This window comes from Paroedura picta, chromosome 4, assembly GCF_049243985.1.
Source record: "Paroedura picta isolate Pp20150507F chromosome 4, Ppicta_v3.0, whole genome shotgun sequence".
In the NCBI taxonomy this organism is placed as follows: domain Eukaryota; kingdom Metazoa; phylum Chordata; class Lepidosauria; order Squamata; family Gekkonidae; genus Paroedura; species Paroedura picta.
The window spans coordinates 143,155,414-143,172,103 of NC_135372.1; the positions used below are offsets into that span (position 1 = coordinate 143,155,414).

The 16,690-nt window shown below is 51.1% G+C and overlaps 1 protein-coding gene across 4 annotated transcripts in view; it reads left to right on the forward strand.

Moving 5' to 3' along the window:
* The window catches only part of SNPH (syntaphilin), a 71,950-nt gene that overhangs the window by 35,433 nt on the left and 19,827 nt on the right, over positions 1–16,690 (forward strand). For 3 of the 4 annotated variants that reach the window (XM_077335992.1, XM_077335993.1, XM_077335994.1), the window contains one exon: positions 6,200–6,293. The exons of the other annotated variant lie outside the window; for it this stretch is intronic. In XM_077335992.1, the coding sequence (XP_077192107.1) occupies positions 6,200–6,293 (94 nt within the window). The remainder of the gene's footprint in view (positions 1–6,199; positions 6,294–16,690) is intronic. 4 annotated transcript variants of the gene reach the window in all.

Genomic DNA, 16,690 nt, shown 5'->3' on the forward strand with positions numbered 1-16,690 from the left:
GGCCTTCCTAAGAGCATCAGAAGAGCCCTGCTGGGTCAGACCAGGGGTCCCTCCAGTCCAGCCTCCTGTCTCACACAGGGGTCAGCCAGTTCTTCTGGAGGGGCAGCAATAGAGCAGCGGGGCCGAGGCCTTCATAAGAACCTCAGAAGAGCCTAGTGGTCCATCTAGTCCTTCATCCTCCAATGTATGTGTTTGTATCACTGCCCAAATGAAAGAGGGAGAAGGGGACTAGGAGGTCCCACATAGAGTGAGAATCAAAATTTGCTTCCATCCCAGTGAAAAATCAGCTTGAAGTTTAGGGAACTGGTGTAGGAAGGGAAGAGGGAAGCAAGAAAGGGGAACTTTTCTACCAGTAATGTGGTATCATCATCTCTAATTGTTAATATTCTTTCCGCAGAAATTTCACTCTAGATTCATCAAAACCTCATCCAGTTTTCCTTATATGTTCTGCATATTGATTAGGCAAGAAAATATGTTCTTGTCTGATACTTTTACCAAACAGAAACCATTCTGTTTCTCTATGATGACATTATCCATTCAGTCGTGCCCGACCCCGGCAATTCTATAGGAAAGTCTTCGCAATGCATCCCTGCCTCTGACTGCTTCTTTTAGTTGGTTCATGGTCTTCCCTGTATCAGCTTTGATCGTGTCGAACCATATTAGGGGTGGCCAAACTGTGGCTCTTTGGACTGCAGGGCATGCGCTGTTGGGTGGCTCATGGGAATTAAAGTCCATGGGCATTTGGAGAGCTACAGTTTGGCAACCCCTAATATGGTAGTAGCCTTTGTTGTAAGATTTTGAGCATGGCTTTAATTGTGTTAAAAATTAATATGCTGGTCTGATAGTTGCTGCAGTCTTTGATGTCACCTTTAAAAACTGGAACATTGGGCATTTCAAGTCGGGGGCCATTTTTTTGTTTTCAGATTTGTTGGCATATAACTGTTAAGATTTTGAGAGACTCTTTTATCTGTAACTTGAAATAGCTCCATTGATATCCAGCCTACTCCTGGTGATTTAGTTCTCCAAAGTGTTTTGAATGCAGCTTCTATTTCACTTGCTAAAATAGCAGGTGAAATCCTCAAAAGATTCTTCTTGGAAGGAATCTATCATTCTTTGATCTCTTTCATATTCTTCAGTGTATTGTTTCCATCTTTCCTCTTTTGTGCTGACTGCATATTCCTTTTAGCTTTATTATTCTAAAAAAAAAAGAGGAAATTCCAGTCCAACTTGTAAATGACTCTGAAAACCTAGATATTAATGTGCTAAGAGGTTTGGAGGCAGAACCTCTGACTGAGTAATTCACTGACATGTATGCTTCAGTGTTATAGTTGTGAGATAAGCAGAAGTAACACTAGCATTGTCTAAGTTGATCAAGACAAAAAATGGTTCAATTCACTGCCAAAGGATGTGCTGATGGCCACAGGCATAGGCAGCTTTAAATGGGGATTCATGACCTATCGGTGGTTACTAGCCATGATGACTAAAGGGAACCTTTACTTTCAGAGGTAGTATATCTCTGAATGCCAGTGCCATAAGGCAGCATGATGAGGGGGTCTCAGACACATGCCTTGGTGTTGGACCTCCAGAGAAACTGGTTGGCCACTGTGTGAGGCACGAATCTAAACTAGATGGACCAGTGGTCTGATCCAGCAGGGCTCTTCTGATGTTCTTATGAAGGCCTCGGCCTCTCTGCCCTGTTGCTGGCCTTCCAGAGGAACTGGCTGGCCCCTGTGTGAGGCAGGATGCAGGACTAGATGGACCTCTGCTCTGATCTAGCAGGGCTCACCTTAGAGAAGAGTCTGTGTCTCAATGGCAGAGCCCCTGCTTGGCATGCAGAAGGTCCCAGGTTCAATCCGTGGCATCTCTTGTTAAAGGATCTGGTGTAGATGATGAGAAAGACCTCAGTCTGACCCTGGAGAGCCACTGGCAGTCTGAGTAGGCAATATGGACTTCGATGGACCTAGGCTCTGATTTGTGAGAAGACAGCTTCACATATGCTCATTTGCGCATGTTCTCATAAGCAGGACAGATTGGGGAGGGGGTTGTGCGAGGGGCAAAGTTAGGGGGGACCGAGTGGTCCGTAACAAAGAGGACAAGACCACATGGGAGGAGTTCCTTTCAGAAAGGAAGTTAAACTGGACAGAGTGGAGACATGCACAGCCGTCAGGAGCTACAAAAGGCAGGTAGGAAGTTCACATATTGGTGTGTATATGTCAGAATATGCAAGATCCACGTCGTGCATGATTCAGTAGCTTACGAACAATATCCTACAAGGGTGTTGGAGGATATGTGTAATTAGCGTATTTAGACCAGGAACTTCCTGGTATTTCACACATAATCTTCTCCTGTGTCCCGACTGGCTCGGCTGGAGACTTCCTGCTCCTTGGAGCACACTTCCTCCCTGATTACCATCAGAACAGGCAGTCAGGACTCTCTCTCTCTCTCCTCTCTTCTTTACATAGCTGTTTCTCTCCTCGATAAAGCTGTTTCTTCTTTAAGCAGCCGGTGCTCCTGACTTCCTTTGCCTATTTAAACGCTGCCGACAGTATTCAACCGTTCACGGACCTTGCGGAGTACCTGCCTGCTTTCCCCTTCCATTGCAGCCCACTAATTTCCCTCTCCCCCTCCCTCCCCAGATGTTATCCCTGGAGGTCCACAAACCTTTAGACTTCAGGGGTGGCCAATCTGTGGCTCGCCAGAGGTCTGTGAACTACAATTCCCATGAATCCCTGAAAGCATGGTGCTGGCAGGGACTCCTGGGAATTGTAGTTTGTAGACATTTGGAGAGCCACAGTCTGCCCCTCCCCCTGGCTTTAGTCACAGCGTAGACAGAGTCTAAAATGAGAGGAGAAATTTGCCTTTTCTTCTGAGAGAGAAATATTTGTTCCACATAATATATTTCTGGTAAGTCCTTGGAGGAGGAGCTGGTCTCATGGCTTAAGTGCCACTCAGTGCTTAACACCCGCTCAGGGCAGTTGTGGTTAGGAGTGCGGACTTCTAATCTGGCATGCCGGGTTCGATCCTGTGTTCCCCCACATGCAGCCAGCTGGGTGACCTTGGGCTCGCCACGGCACTGATAAAACTGTTCTGACCGAGCAGGAATCTCAGGGCTCTCTCAGCCTCACCCACCCCACAGGGGGTCTGTTGTGGGGAGAGGAAAGGGAAGGCGACTGGAAGCCGCTTTGAGCCTCCTTCGGGTAGGGAAAAGCGGCATATAAGAACCAACTCTTCTTCTTCAGTAATATCAGGGCTCTCTCAGCCTCACCCACCTCACAGGGTGTCTATTGTGGGGAGAGGAAAGGGAAGGCGAATGTAAGCCGCTTTGAGCCTCCTTCGGGTAGAGAAAAGTGGTATATAAGAACCAACTCTTCTTCTTCTTCTAGAGTATAAAAATATGGCACCAATGAAATTACCCATTTTGTTTAAACAGAGCTTTTCGTTTTCTGAATGCTAGTAAGCAACATTGTGTGACTGCTTTTGAAATCACCTTTGACCTGTCCTCCAGAAGGCACCCCTCTGCCTATTTCAGGTAGTTTATCCAGGGGTTTAAAGCAGGAAAGGGTGGCCATTATCCACTCATTTCTTTCCACTTAATGCACAATGGCACGAAATACGGGAGATGATCTCCACTACGTCTGCACAGAAGCAATATCCCTTCCGAAACCATAGGTGCCCCGGAGTCATCAGGACTGTGTGATGGCTCGGATGCAGGCCAGGGGTTTTCAAATAAGCAGCCAAACTGCGTCCGCTGGCCTCTAGCAAGACGGTGAAAGGGCAGCGGAGAAGCTGGATCCTGCAGCTGCATGGAAATCCGCATGCAAAATTCCCACCAGGCATTCAGCTTGACTGCTCATCATCTCTCTCCGTGATGTCAGCTTGCATATGAAAAGAGGAAAGAGCCCTACCTAGAAATTTGGCCCAGAATAGATCTCTACCACTCTCTGCACTGTCGGATCCAGTCAGCAATTCTCCTGCCCTCAGATAGTCCAAAGAACTGCTGACATCAGCAAACAAGGCTGGCGTTCAGCAAGCAAGGAAGTAAACAGAAAGCGGTGATCCCTGTGAGGTGGGGGAGGCTGAGAGGGGCCTGAGATTACTGATGAAGGAGAAGAAGAAGAGTTGGTTCTTAGATGGCTCTTTTTTCAGGTCAGCCTGAAGCATCACCCATTGCTCTGACGGGAGGACGCGTTACATCCTTTTCTGTGGCAGGGAAAGGAAAGGTGAGAGCCAGTTTGGTGTAGTGGTTAGGAGTGCGGACTTCTAATCTGGCATGTCGGGTTCGATTCTGCACTCCCCCACATGCAGCCAGCTGGGTGACCTTGGGCTCACCACGGCACTGATAAACCTGTTCTGATTGAGCAGTTCTGTCAGAGCTCTCTCAGCCTCACCCACGTCAGGGAGAGGAAAGGGAAGGTGACTGTAAGCCGCCTTGAGGTAGAGAAAAGTGGCATCTAAGAACCAACTCTCCTCTTCTTCTTCTTCTTCTTCTTCTTCTTCTTCTTCTTCTTCTTCTTCTTCTTCTTCTTCTTCTTCTTCTTCTTCTTCTTCTTCTTCTGTTTGGAAGGGGCTCCGGGACTCCTCCAGGTAGCAACAAGGAGGGTCCAAGAAAGCAGCTCTTCTTCTTCTGCATGTGTCTCTACCTGCCACGCTGCTTCCAGCGGAGGATCAGGGAGCAGAATCCATTAAAATATCCACACACAGAGATGCCTCTTCTTATAGTCGTCATCCCTGCTGTTCTTGTCAGGGAAGAGCTGGGCTCGGATACACCCACCGCCCCCCAGGCCTGGGAGCTGCAACCTGCCAGCCATTGCTTAATGGCCTACAGCTTCACTCTGCCAGGCACAGCCTCATTGCTGAATAGCTCATGCATCACTGAGCCAGACAGGCCTGTGTTGGGAGCATATGGTCCCAGGTTACTGGCGGCGAAGAGGAAGAAGAAGACCTGTGTTTTTTGTATCCTGCTTTTGACTACCTGAAGTAGGCTCAAAATGGCTTACAATCGCCTCCCCTTCCTCTGCCTACCACAGACATGCTGTGAGGTTGGTGGGGCTGAGAGAGCTCTCAGAGAACTGTGAGCAAGAACTCTGGGAGATCTGTCCTTAGGAAACTGTGACTGGCCCAAGGTCACCCAGCTGGCTGCCTGTGAAGGAGGAGTGGGGAATCAAAACCAGTTCTCTGGATTACGGACCGCCTCTCTTAACCACCACGCCAGGGAAGAAATTTGAAGCTTGTTTTGGTGATGCGACTCCCTCGTACTGAGGGCTGGCACCTTTCTCCAGGGCTCTTCCAAGTCTGAGGGGGGGGGGGATTGGTAGAAATTGATGATCTTATGCCTGAGTAAGGCCTCCTATCTAGATCAGGGATCCCGGACCTTTTGGAAGTCTTGACCCAGCATAGTGAGTGCATCAAGGAATAATATATGTTGTGAGCAGTGGCCTAGAAATCTAAATATAAATAAGGTTGCTAAATTTCTCTGCTCTGGTCCGGCCTCCCTTGGAGTCCTGGGTTCAGTTTTGGGCACCCCAGTTGAAGAGGGATGGAGACAAACTGGAGCGTGTCCAGAGGAGGGCAACAAAGATGGTGAGGGGTTTGGAGACCAAGACGTAGGAGGAAAGGTTGGGGGAGCTTGGTCTGTTTAGCCTGGAGAGGAGACAACTGAGAGGGGATCTGATAGCCATCTTCAAGTACTTAAAAGGCTGCCATGTAGAGGATGGAGCAGAGTTGTTCTCTCTTGCCCTGGAGGGACGGACCAGAACCAATGGGAAGAAATTAATTCAAAAGAAATTCCATCTAAACATCTGGAAGAAGTTCCTGGCAGTGAGAGTGGTTTCTCAGTGGAGGTGCAATGAAATCAGAGTCCAGTATCACCTTTAAGACCAACAAAGATTTATTCAGGGCGTGAGCTTTCGAGTGCAAGCACCCTTCATCAGACTGTGATCTTCTTGCATGACAGGGAATATATAGCAAAAATCAATTCTGTTACATCTGTGTCGCAACCAAATACAGCCAATGATAATCCTTTGGTTTATCATTTTGGTTTCTCTTTGTAAAGTACACTGAATTCTAGGGGACTGATCGGCTGTTTTGACAAAGGATTATCAGGGAATCAAAAAATTGTTTTGGCAGGAAATCAAGCGTGATAACCTCTTTGTATTCTAAGAAGCCTCTCTTACCAGCTGCTGTGCTTTGTCTGTTGCAGGCCTCCCTCACTGGTGACCCCTCCAGGCCAATGCAGCCGGCCAGCCATGTTCTAGCCTGCCAAGTGCTGGACAACCCGCCTCTCTCAGTCCCAGGCAAGTAGAACAAGCCCCCGGTGGGCCACCATGACAGGGTTAGAGGGCAGTACTTAACTGGGGGCTCCAGCCATGCAGGCATCAGATGTTAGCCGCCTTCTAACATCCATTCCTCCAGGGGAACTGAGCTTCACAGTCTGGAGAGGAGCTGGAGTTCCAGGGGATCCCCAGGCCCCACCTGGAGGCTGGCATCCCTGACCCTCAGTGGGGTCCAAGGCCACAGAGTCCCCCCTCCCAAGCAGCCCTTTTCTTCAGGGGAACTGATCTCTGCAGTCTGGAGATGAGCTGGAATTCCTGGGGATCCCCAGGTCCCACCTGGAGGCTGGCAACCTTACCTTCAAAAGTAGCCAGTATTATCTTGAAATTGTAGGTTTGAGGCAGGAGAGCTGAGACTGGGAGTTGGTATGCTTGAGGCTACCCAGAGCAGCTTCGCCGCTCTGGTGGCAGCCCATCCCACTGCTGAACTAGACTCCAAGAATCCTAGAGTGGGAAGGGGCCATGCAGGCCATCCAGTCCCACCCCCTGCTCAGTGCAGGATCAGCCTCCAGCATCCAGGAGAAGGATCTGTCCAGCCGCTGCTTGAAGACGGCCAGTGAGGGGGAGCTCCCCACCTCTTTAGGCAGCCCATCCCACTGCTGAACTAGACTCCTAGAATCCTAGAGTGGGAAGGGGCCATGCAGGCCATCTAGTCCCTCACACTGCCCAAGGTCATCCAGCTGCTTGCATGTGGGGGAGTGCAGAATCAAACCTGGCTCACCAGATTAAAAGTCCGCACTCCTAACCACTACACCAAGCTGGCTTTAGCATATACAAACCAGGAATTCCCTGGTATTTCCTATGCCCTGATTGGCTCAGTCGGAGACTTCCTGCTCCTCTGAGCACATTTCCTCTCTATTTGTTTTCAAATGAAGAACAGTTAGTCAGTTAGACTGCTAGGATTCTCTCCCCTCTCTCTTTACAAAGTTGGTTCGATCTCAATGAAGCTGTATGGTCCACTCCAACTTTATGATTCTATCCTAGTCCAACTACGTCCACATGGGTTCTTCATACTGCAGAATGGATTTTCAGGCAGTTTGGTGGACAGAGAACTGGTTAGAGAATTGCTCCCAAAGAGGAGTTGTCAATGGTGTTGCATAAGATCATTTTTAATTGTCTCCCCCCCCCCCCCCCCTTTGTCGTCGTAGCACTAAATGCTTTCTGGTCAGTTAAATTCCCGAGCAAAAAGGCAGAGAGCTGAGCTCTCATTCCTCATCAAATTATGTAATGGGCTTAAAGAAGCCAGTTCAACAGCTAATGTGGCAGAAACCTGATATTTTAATTCATCAGATTCCCATTGGGGTCTCGTTCGATCTCTCTGCTGATGCTTTTTAGGGAAGAGGTCAATTTGTAACCAGCCATGTTACTACAGGAAGAACATTTCACATTCCTAGGGGGATAAAGTTTCAGATCAACTAAGTTTTATTCGACGTGTAAATCTTCGTGTGCACTTTGAATAAAGCCCGCCTGGTCTTCAAGGTGCCATCGGACTCAAACTTGGTTCTGCTACTTCAGACCAACCTGGCTACCCATTTGAATCTATACAACGGGGGATAGTCCCTTTAAATGGATTCTCATCTGTGGAGGCCGACAGGTCTATGTGGAAACTACACAAGAAGAACGAACTGTTTCTGCTCCCCAAAAAAAGTACTGGAAATCAAGAAACCTAGACAACTAATAATGCCAGATTTTATTTCACTATTTACACCAGGGTCTAGAGATGGATTGCACACAGATGGATTGAACCCGTTTAGACCTATTAGCGATTAAGCAGATGTTTCACAGACCTGAATAGTTTAGCACCAGATCTGATTATATCAACTCTATGTGTCTAGTTCAGAAGTGGGATGGGCTGCCTAAGGAGGTGGGGAGCTCCCCCTCACCGGTGGTCTTCAAGCAGCGGCTGGACAGATCCTTCTCCTGGATGCTCTAGGCTGATCCTGCCCTGAGCAGGACGTGGGACTAGATGGCCTTTGTGGCCCCTTCCCACTCTAGGATTCTAGGAGTCTAGTTCAGCAGGGGAATGGGCTGCCTAAGGAGGTGGGGAGCTCCCCCTCCCTGGCAGTCTTCAAGCAGCGGCTGGACAGACCCTTCTCCTGGATGCTTGAGGCTGATCCTGCCCTGAGCAGGGGGTGGGACTAGATGGCCTGGATGGCCCCTTCCCACTCTGGGATTCTAGGAGTCTAGTTCAGCAGTGGGATGGGCTGCCTAAGGAGGTGGGGAGCTCCCCCTCACTGGTGGTCTTCAAGCAGCGGCTGGACAGATCCTTCTCCTGGATGTTTGAGGCTGATCCTGCTCTGAGCTGGGGGTGGGACTAGATGGCCTCTGTGGCCCCTTCCCACTTTAGGATTCGAGGAGTCTAGTTCAGCAGTGGAAGGGGCTGCCTCAGGAGGTGGGGAGCTCCCCCTCACTGGCCGTCTTCAAGCAGCGGCTGGACAGATCCTTCTCCTGGATGCTTGAGGCTGATCCTGCACTGAGCAGGGGGTGGGACTGCATGGCCTGCATGGCCCCTTCCCACTCTAGGATTCTAGGAGTCTAGTTCAGCAGGGGAAGGGGCTGCCTAAGGAGGTGGGGAGCTCCCCCTCACTGGCCGTCTTCAAGCAGCGGCTGGACAGATCCTTCTCCTGGATGCTTGAGGCTGATCCTGCACTGAGCAGGGGGTGGGACTAGATGGCCTGGGTGGCCCCTTCCCACTCTAGGATTCGAGGAGTCTAGTTCAGCAGTGGAAGGGGCTGCCTCAGGAGGTGGGGAGCTCCCCCTCACTGGCCGTCTTCAAGCAGCGGCTGGACAGGTCCTTCTCCTGGATGCCTGAGGCTGATCCTGCATTGAGCAGGGGGTGGGACTAGATGGCCTGGGTGGCCCCTTCCCACTCTAGGATTCGAGGAGTCTAGTTCAGCAGTGGAAGGGGCTGCCTCAGGAGGTGGGGAGCTCCCCCTCCCTGGCAGTCTTCAAGCAGCGGCTGGACAGACCCTTCTCCTGGATGCTTGAGGCTGATCCTGCCCTGAGCAGGGGGTGGGACTAGATGGCCTCTGTGGCCCCTTCCCACTTTAGGATTCGAGGAGTCTAGTTCAGCAGTGGAAGGGGCTGCCTCAGGAGGTGGGGAGCTCCCCCTCACTGGCCGTCTTCAAGCAGCGGCTGGACAGATCCTTCTCCTGGATGCTCTAGGCTGATCCTGCCCTGAGCAGGACGTGGGACTAGATGGCCTTTGTGGCCCCTTCCCACTCTAGGATTCTAGGAGTCTAGTTCAGCAGGGGAATGGGCTGCCTAAGGAGGTGGGGAGCTCCCCCTCCCTGGCAGTCTTCAAGCAGCGGCTGGACAGACCCTTCTCCTGGATGCTTGAGGCTGATCCTGCCCTGAGCAGGGGGTGGGACTAGATGGCCTGGATGGCCCCTTCCCACTCTGGGATTCTAGGAGTCTAGTTCAGCAGGGGAATGGGCTGCCTAAGGAGGTGGGGAGCTCCCCCTCACTGGTGGTCTTCAAGCAGCGGCTGGACAGATCCTTCTCCTGGATGTTTGAGGCTGATCCTGCTCTGAGCTGGGGGTGGGACTAGATGGCCTCTGTGGCCCCTTCCCACTTTAGGATTCGAGGAGTCTAGTTCAGCAGTGGAAGGGGCTGCCTCAGGAGGTGGGGAGCTCCCCCTCACTGGCCGTCTTCAAGCAGCGGCTGGACAGATCCTTCTCCTGGATGCTTGAGGCTGATCCTGCACTGAGCAGGGGGTGGGACTGCATGGCCTGCATGGCCCCTTCCCACTCTAGGATTCTAGGAGTCTAGTTCAGCAGGGGAAGGGGCTGCCTAAGGAGGTGGGGAGCTCCCCCTCACTGGCCGTCTTCAAGCAGCGGCTGGACAGATCCTTCTCCTGGATGCTTGAGGCTGATCCTGCACTGAGCAGGGGGTGGGACTAGATGGCCTGGGTGGCCCCTTCCCACTCTAGGATTCGAGGAGTCTAGTTCAGCAGTGGAAGGGGCTGCCTCAGGAGGTGGGGAGCTCCCCCTCACTGGCCGTCTTCAAGCAGCGGCTGGAGAGGTCCTTCTCCTGGATGCCTGAGGCTGATCCTGCATTGAGCAGGGGGTGGGACTAGATGGCCTGGGTGGCCCCTTCCCACTCTAGGATTCGAGGAGTCTAGTTCAGCAGTGGAAGGGGCTGCCTCAGGAGGTGGGGAGCTCCCCCTCCCTGGCAGTCTTCAAGCAGCGGCTGGACAGACCCTTCTCCTGGATGCTTGAGGCTGATCCTGCCCTGAGCAGGGGGTGGGACTAGATGGCCTCTGTGGCCCCTTCCCACTTTAGGATTCGAGGAGTCTAGTTCAGCAGTGGAAGGGGCTGCCTCAGGAGGTGGGGAGCTCCCCCCTCACTGGCCGTCTTCAAGCAGCGGCTGGACAGATCCTTCTCCTGGATGCTTGAGGCTGATCCTGCACTGAGCAGGGGGTGGGACTGCATGGCCTGCATGGCCCCTTCCCACTCTAGGATTCTAGGAGTCTAGTTCAGCAGGGGAAGGGGCTGCCTAAGGAGGTGGGGAGCTCCCCCTCACTGGCCGTCTTCAAGCAGCGGCTGGACAGATCCTTCTCCTGGATGCTTGAGGCTGATCCTGCACTGAGCAGGGGGTGGGACTAGATGGCCTGGGTGGCCCCTTCCCACTCTAGGATTCGAGGAGTCTAGTTCAGCAGTGGAAGGGGCTGCCTCAGGAGGTGGGGAGCTCCCCCTCACTGGCCGTCTTCAAGCAGCGGCTGGACAGGTCCTTCTCCTGGATGCCTGAGGCTGATCCTGCATTGAGCAGGGGGTGGGACTAGATGGCCTGGGTGGCCCCTTCCCACTCTAGGATTCGAGGAGTCTAGTTCAGCAGTGGAAGGGGCTGCCTCAGGAGGTGGGGAGCTCCCCCTCACTGGCCGTCTTCAAGCAGCGGCTGGACAGGTCCTTCTCCTGGATGCCTGAGGCTGATCCTTCACTGAGCAGGGGGTGGGACTAGGTGGCCTCTGCGGCCCCTTCCATGGTCCTATTCTACCTGCTTGGCTTCCAGCTCTGATGAGTTCAGGTTAGCTAGGACTGTTCTAGCAGCTGTGCTATTTTTGCTGCCCAGAATTATTTCAGGAAAGGGTGGGATAAAAATAGGTAGGTCGATTTATTCGGGTGGGTAGCTGTGTTTGTCTGAAGCAGCACATAGAGGCACCTTTAAGACCAACAAAGTTTTATTCTAGGTGTAAGCTTTTGCGTGCATAAATGCTTTGTCAGAGAGTGTGAAACAGAATATCCTCAACCATTACAGATACAAGTAGAGAGAGGGCGGGGGGGGGAGTTAATTACCACGAAGGGCTGGCTAGAGAGAGCCAGCTTGGTGTAGTGGTTAGGAGTGCGGACTTCTTATCTGGCATGCCGGGTTCGATTCCCCGCTCCTCCCCCACATGCAGCCAGCTGGGTGACCTTGGGCTCCCGACAGCACTAATAAAACTGTTCTGACCGAGCAGGAATATCAGGGCTCTTTCAGCCTCTCCTCCCTCACAGGGTGTCTGTTGTGGGGAGAGGAAAGGGAAGGCGACTGGAAGCTGCTTTGACCCTTTATGCACGGTGGCAGCTTCCCCACACTGGTGCCGTGCAGTGGCAGGGCATGATGCCCAGCGTTTCCCGTGTATGCACGGGAGCAGGGCATGCTGGGTTGCTCTGGCGTAGCGCGCGTGTGCATGCTTTGCCAGGACCAGGAGGGCCGGATTGCTGCCGGCCGAGGTAAGTGAAGCAGTGGGGGTGGGGGAGGTGGGGAGGGGCCAGGCCCCCTCCACACACACTGGTGGGGCCAGGGGGTCGCCCCTGCCAGCTCCGCGGCTCCACGGAGCCCACAGGGGCGTGCGGTGTCCCTTAAGCTCTTGGAAACTTCTGGAAAGTTTCAAGTCCTTAAGACTAGAAGGTAAACATGAAGATACGCATGTGCCAATACCTGATGAAGGCACAGCTGGGGATGGATGAGCAAGATTCCCGAGGGCTTAATCCTGTACCGGTTTGGGATTAATTTTAGTCCGGGAATCCAGATTTCCTCTAGGCCCAGAATTTTTACCTTCATTTACTTGCGTGGAGTTATGGCTGTGCTCATAAATAACGCTCAGCTTCGGGGAGATCGTCCTCTTCCTTCTCCCTGGCGAATCGCTCCGGCAGATCCGTCCCAAATTACCTTTTCTCTCCCTCGGCCTGCGCTGCGGCAGAGGACAGCCTCACATTGCTGAGTCACGGCTCCGGAAGTGATGACTCACCTTTCTCTCAGGGATCCTTTCTCATCCTCCTGTTCTCCACAGCGGCAGAAGAGCCAGGGGGAGGGGAAGGAGGGGTTCTTGCTTTTATTTCGTTCCGCAGAATTAGTAGAACGTTCTCTTGTTTCTGATGCAGCGGCTGGGGAGGACAAACAGGGCCGCTCTGTTGCAGAAGCTCCCAGCTGCAGGAGGCTACAGGCTTGGAAAGCAAGGAGCAGACATCTGCCTTCTTTATTTCCCCCTTTGGTGACTTTATATCTCGCTTTTACTCCAGGGGCAGCCCCAAAATGTTGCCCATCGCCCTGAGCCTATTAGGGAGAAGAAACAGGGTTTCATGAAACAATGGTTGAGGAAAGCTGTCAGGATTGTTGCTGAACCCTGCCATGAGTTAGCATGAGTTTCTCCATCTTTGTTTACCTTGTCTTTTCCCTGCTTTGTTCTTGGGGCCCCAGGCCCATATATTATGCTTGCATGCTTGAAACTGAAACTATGCTGCTGCATCCTGTTATCACAGGGAGCTGTGAATTATTTGTCTTTTGAACCTCCCGGCTGGGTCTGCCTTTTGTAACCATAACATCTTATCTTGTCTGGAGACGACCAAGGACCTGTGAGTTGTAACACTATGGTTTATGGCACCTGGTGCCTCCTTTCCCCCTCCCCTGGGGAACTTTCAAGTTTTAGGCGGGAGAACTGTATTGATAAGAGGAGGCAAATCTGTCCTCAGGCAGATTTGACTTCTTTAGCTTAGGTGTATGAAGTAACTTCTCAATAAACGCTTTCTTTAATAAAGAAGCTTGTTATGAGTTCTTGCAACGCTTGACAAAAGCCAGCTTGAGGCTGATCCTGCCTTGAGCAGGGGGTTGGACTAGATGACCTGTTGGTCCCCTTCAAACTGTAGGATTCTATTCTATCTATCTAATCCATCTTCTTGACTCACACAGAGGCCAGCCAGTTCCTCTGGAGGGCCAACAACAGGGCATAGAGGCCCATGCTTTCATAAGAATATCAGAAGAGACCTGCTGGATCAGATTCCCCCACTCTTTCACATGCAGCCAGTTGGGTGACCTTGGCCTAGTCACAGTTCTCTTAGAGCTGTTCTCATACAGCAGTTCTGTCAGAACTCTCTCAGCCCCATCTGCCTCACAGGGTGTCTATTGTGGGAAGAGGAAGGGTAGGCGATAGTAAATTGCTTTGAAACCCCTTCAGGTAGTGAAAAGCGGGATACAGAAACTAACTTTCTTCTTTATATGCAAAGACCAACAAAGTACAGTTTCTGGGTATAAGTGAGAACGGATCAACTTAGCATGCGTAGTGAGATAAGAAGCCAATATTTCTGTTAAGCCCCGGGGTTTCCATTATCCTGAACATTGTAACAACTTGTAATTCAGCAACCCCCAGTTCCAGTCTGTTTCTGAAATTCCTTTGCAATTTAGCAGCTAGATTAAAGTAGATACAAACGGTTAACAGATTTTAATGGGTACGTTGCCTTCAACAGAGGCAGGTCCATATATTCTTTTCGGTTCACAAGGTACCCTTTCAGAGAGACTCCTTGAGGCAACTCGAAAGAGTAGAGTATGTCAGGTGGAGTATTTTAGAAGAAGAACAAGAGTTTGTTCTTATATGCCACTTTTTTCTACCCAAAAGAGTCTCAAAGCAGCTTACGTTTGCCTTCCCTTTCCTCTCTCCAAGAGGGAGGGGAGGCTGAGAGAGCCCTGAGATTACTGAAGAAGAAGATGAGTTGGTTCTTCTGTGCCACTTTTCTCTACCTGAAGGAGTCTCAAAGCGGCTTCCAATTGCCTTCCCTTTCCTCTCCCCACAACAGACACCCTGTGAGGGAAGGGAGGCTGAGAGAGCCCTGACAGAGCTGCTCTGTGAGAACAGCTCTAACAGGACTGTGACAAGGCCAAGGTCACCCAACTGGCTGCATGTGGAGGAGGAGCAGGGAATCAAAGCCATCTCACCAGATTAGAAGTCCACGCTCCTAACCACTACCCCAAGCTCCATCTGAGCTTCATGCAGGCTGAAGGCCGTTCCTTCCTTACATCATATTGGAGGCTTGTTTTTCAGATCACTTAGTAAGCCAGACCATGCAGATGGAATCCCACAAAGCTCTGCTGGGGGTCCCCTTTCCGGTGGTCCGAGGAGGGAGAGGGTCACGCATGCAACGTCTGCAAAGTTCCGTTTTGCGTGGCAGAGAAGAAAACGTGGGCAGTTATCTGTGTGCGCTGGCCTGCTGAGCGTATTTTGCTCTGATTCTCCTTATGAATCCTTCATCCCGGCTGTAGCGTTGGTGGGACAATAGTAATTTTCTGTTCCTAATTTTCACGGATCCTTTTTCAGATCCGCCCACGGTATTAGTCACCATGGAGAACTCTCCTGGATGCCTCCTCCTTACCCGTCTCGTCTTTTTAATGCCGATTGGTAGGGCTGTGGGATTATTTTGTTCAGTCTTTTGTGCTGCGATGGAGAACCTGGATTCGAATCCAGGAACATCTTAGGAACCAACGAGAGCCTCAGGTATAAGCTCTAGAGCAGGGGTAGTCAAACTGCGGCCCTCCAGAGGTCCATGGACTACAATTCCCAGAAGCCCCTGCCAGCATTTGCTGGCAGGGGATTCTGGGAATTGTAGTCCATGGACATCTGGAGGGCCGCAGTTTGACTACCCCTGCTCTAGAGAGCTGGAGCTCCCTTTGTTTGAGGAAGGAAATCTTTTTCAATTTTGAAGTATCACTAGACTGAAATCTAGAAACAAATCTATAGGAGATCAACATGAGCTGGGGTTTTTTTGCCTTTCTTTTCACTCTCTAAAGGAGTCTCAAAGCGGCTTGCAATCACCTTCCCTTCTTCCTCCTACCACAGACACCCTGTGAGGTGTTGGATATTAAGGACTGGTAAAATCTTAATATCCTTAATGTTAGAGGAATGGGAAGGCGAATGTAAGCCACTTTGAGCCTCCTTCGGGTAGGGAAAAGCAGCATCTAAGAACGAACTCTTCTTCTTCTTCTTCTTCTTCTTCTTCTTCTTCTTCTTCTTCTTCTTCTTCTTCTTCTTCTTCTTCTTCTTCAATAATATCAGGGCTCTCTGAGCCTCCCCTCCCTCACAGGGTGTCTGTTGTGGGGAGAGGAAAGGGAAGGCGAACGGAAGCCGCTTTGAGACTCCTTCGGGTAGGGAAAAGCGGCATATAAGAACCAACTCTTCTTCTTCTTCTTCTTCTTCTTCTTCTTCTTCTTAGCCGAGTACCTTGACGAGGCAAGTAACACAGCAGCTGGCAGAGTGCGTGTGGCGTGAATACAACAAAGAAACACACGTTCGCAAACGTGGTACTTAACTAATATAACTGTTTAATAAAGAACTTAATACTACATACTGAAAGGTAAAGATCAGGTTCCTGTTCTATTCTAAATAGCTGGATGGAGCGAGATGCTTGAGGCATCTCCCTGACATCACGTTGCTTGCTGGAGAGATGGAGGAGAAAGAGGGATGGGGACTGTGGAAACAGGAGATTACCCTCTAGGGACGGGTCAGGGAGATCAAAGGTGAGAGTGGTCAGTGTCCTCTCTATCTCTCTAACTCAATGGCAAGAGAGTTCTGTTAACATCCCACAAGTCAGGAGACATCGCACAGAGAGCTGTTTTCCAACATGAGGGAGGTCAGGCTGAGAGAGCTCTGAGAGAACTGCGATTAGCCCAAGGTCACCCAGCTTGGTCTCATGTGTCTCAAAGCAGCTTAAAATCACTCACCCTTCCTCTCTCCACAACAGACGCCCTGTGAGGGAGGTAAGGCTGAGAGAAACATGTGATTAACTCAAGGTCACCTAGCAGGCCTCGTGCCTCAAAGCAGCTCAAAATTACCTTCCCTTCCTCTCCCCCTGTGAGGTCGGTGGGGCTGAGAGAGCTCTAAAACTGCTCTACGAGAACTGTGACTGCCCCAAGGTCACCCAGCTGGCTGTATGTGGAGGAGGAGCGGGGAATCAAGTCTGGGAGGTTCTCTTGGACCCTGTTTTCCAGCAGAATTCTCAGGAAAGGGCTTTAGGCTGATGGAGATGTTGACAGCTGCTTTTCTCTGAGAGGCATCTGACCTTAGTAGTTCATGCCTTCGTAATTTCATGTATTGACTGCAGCACTGTGGGGGGGGG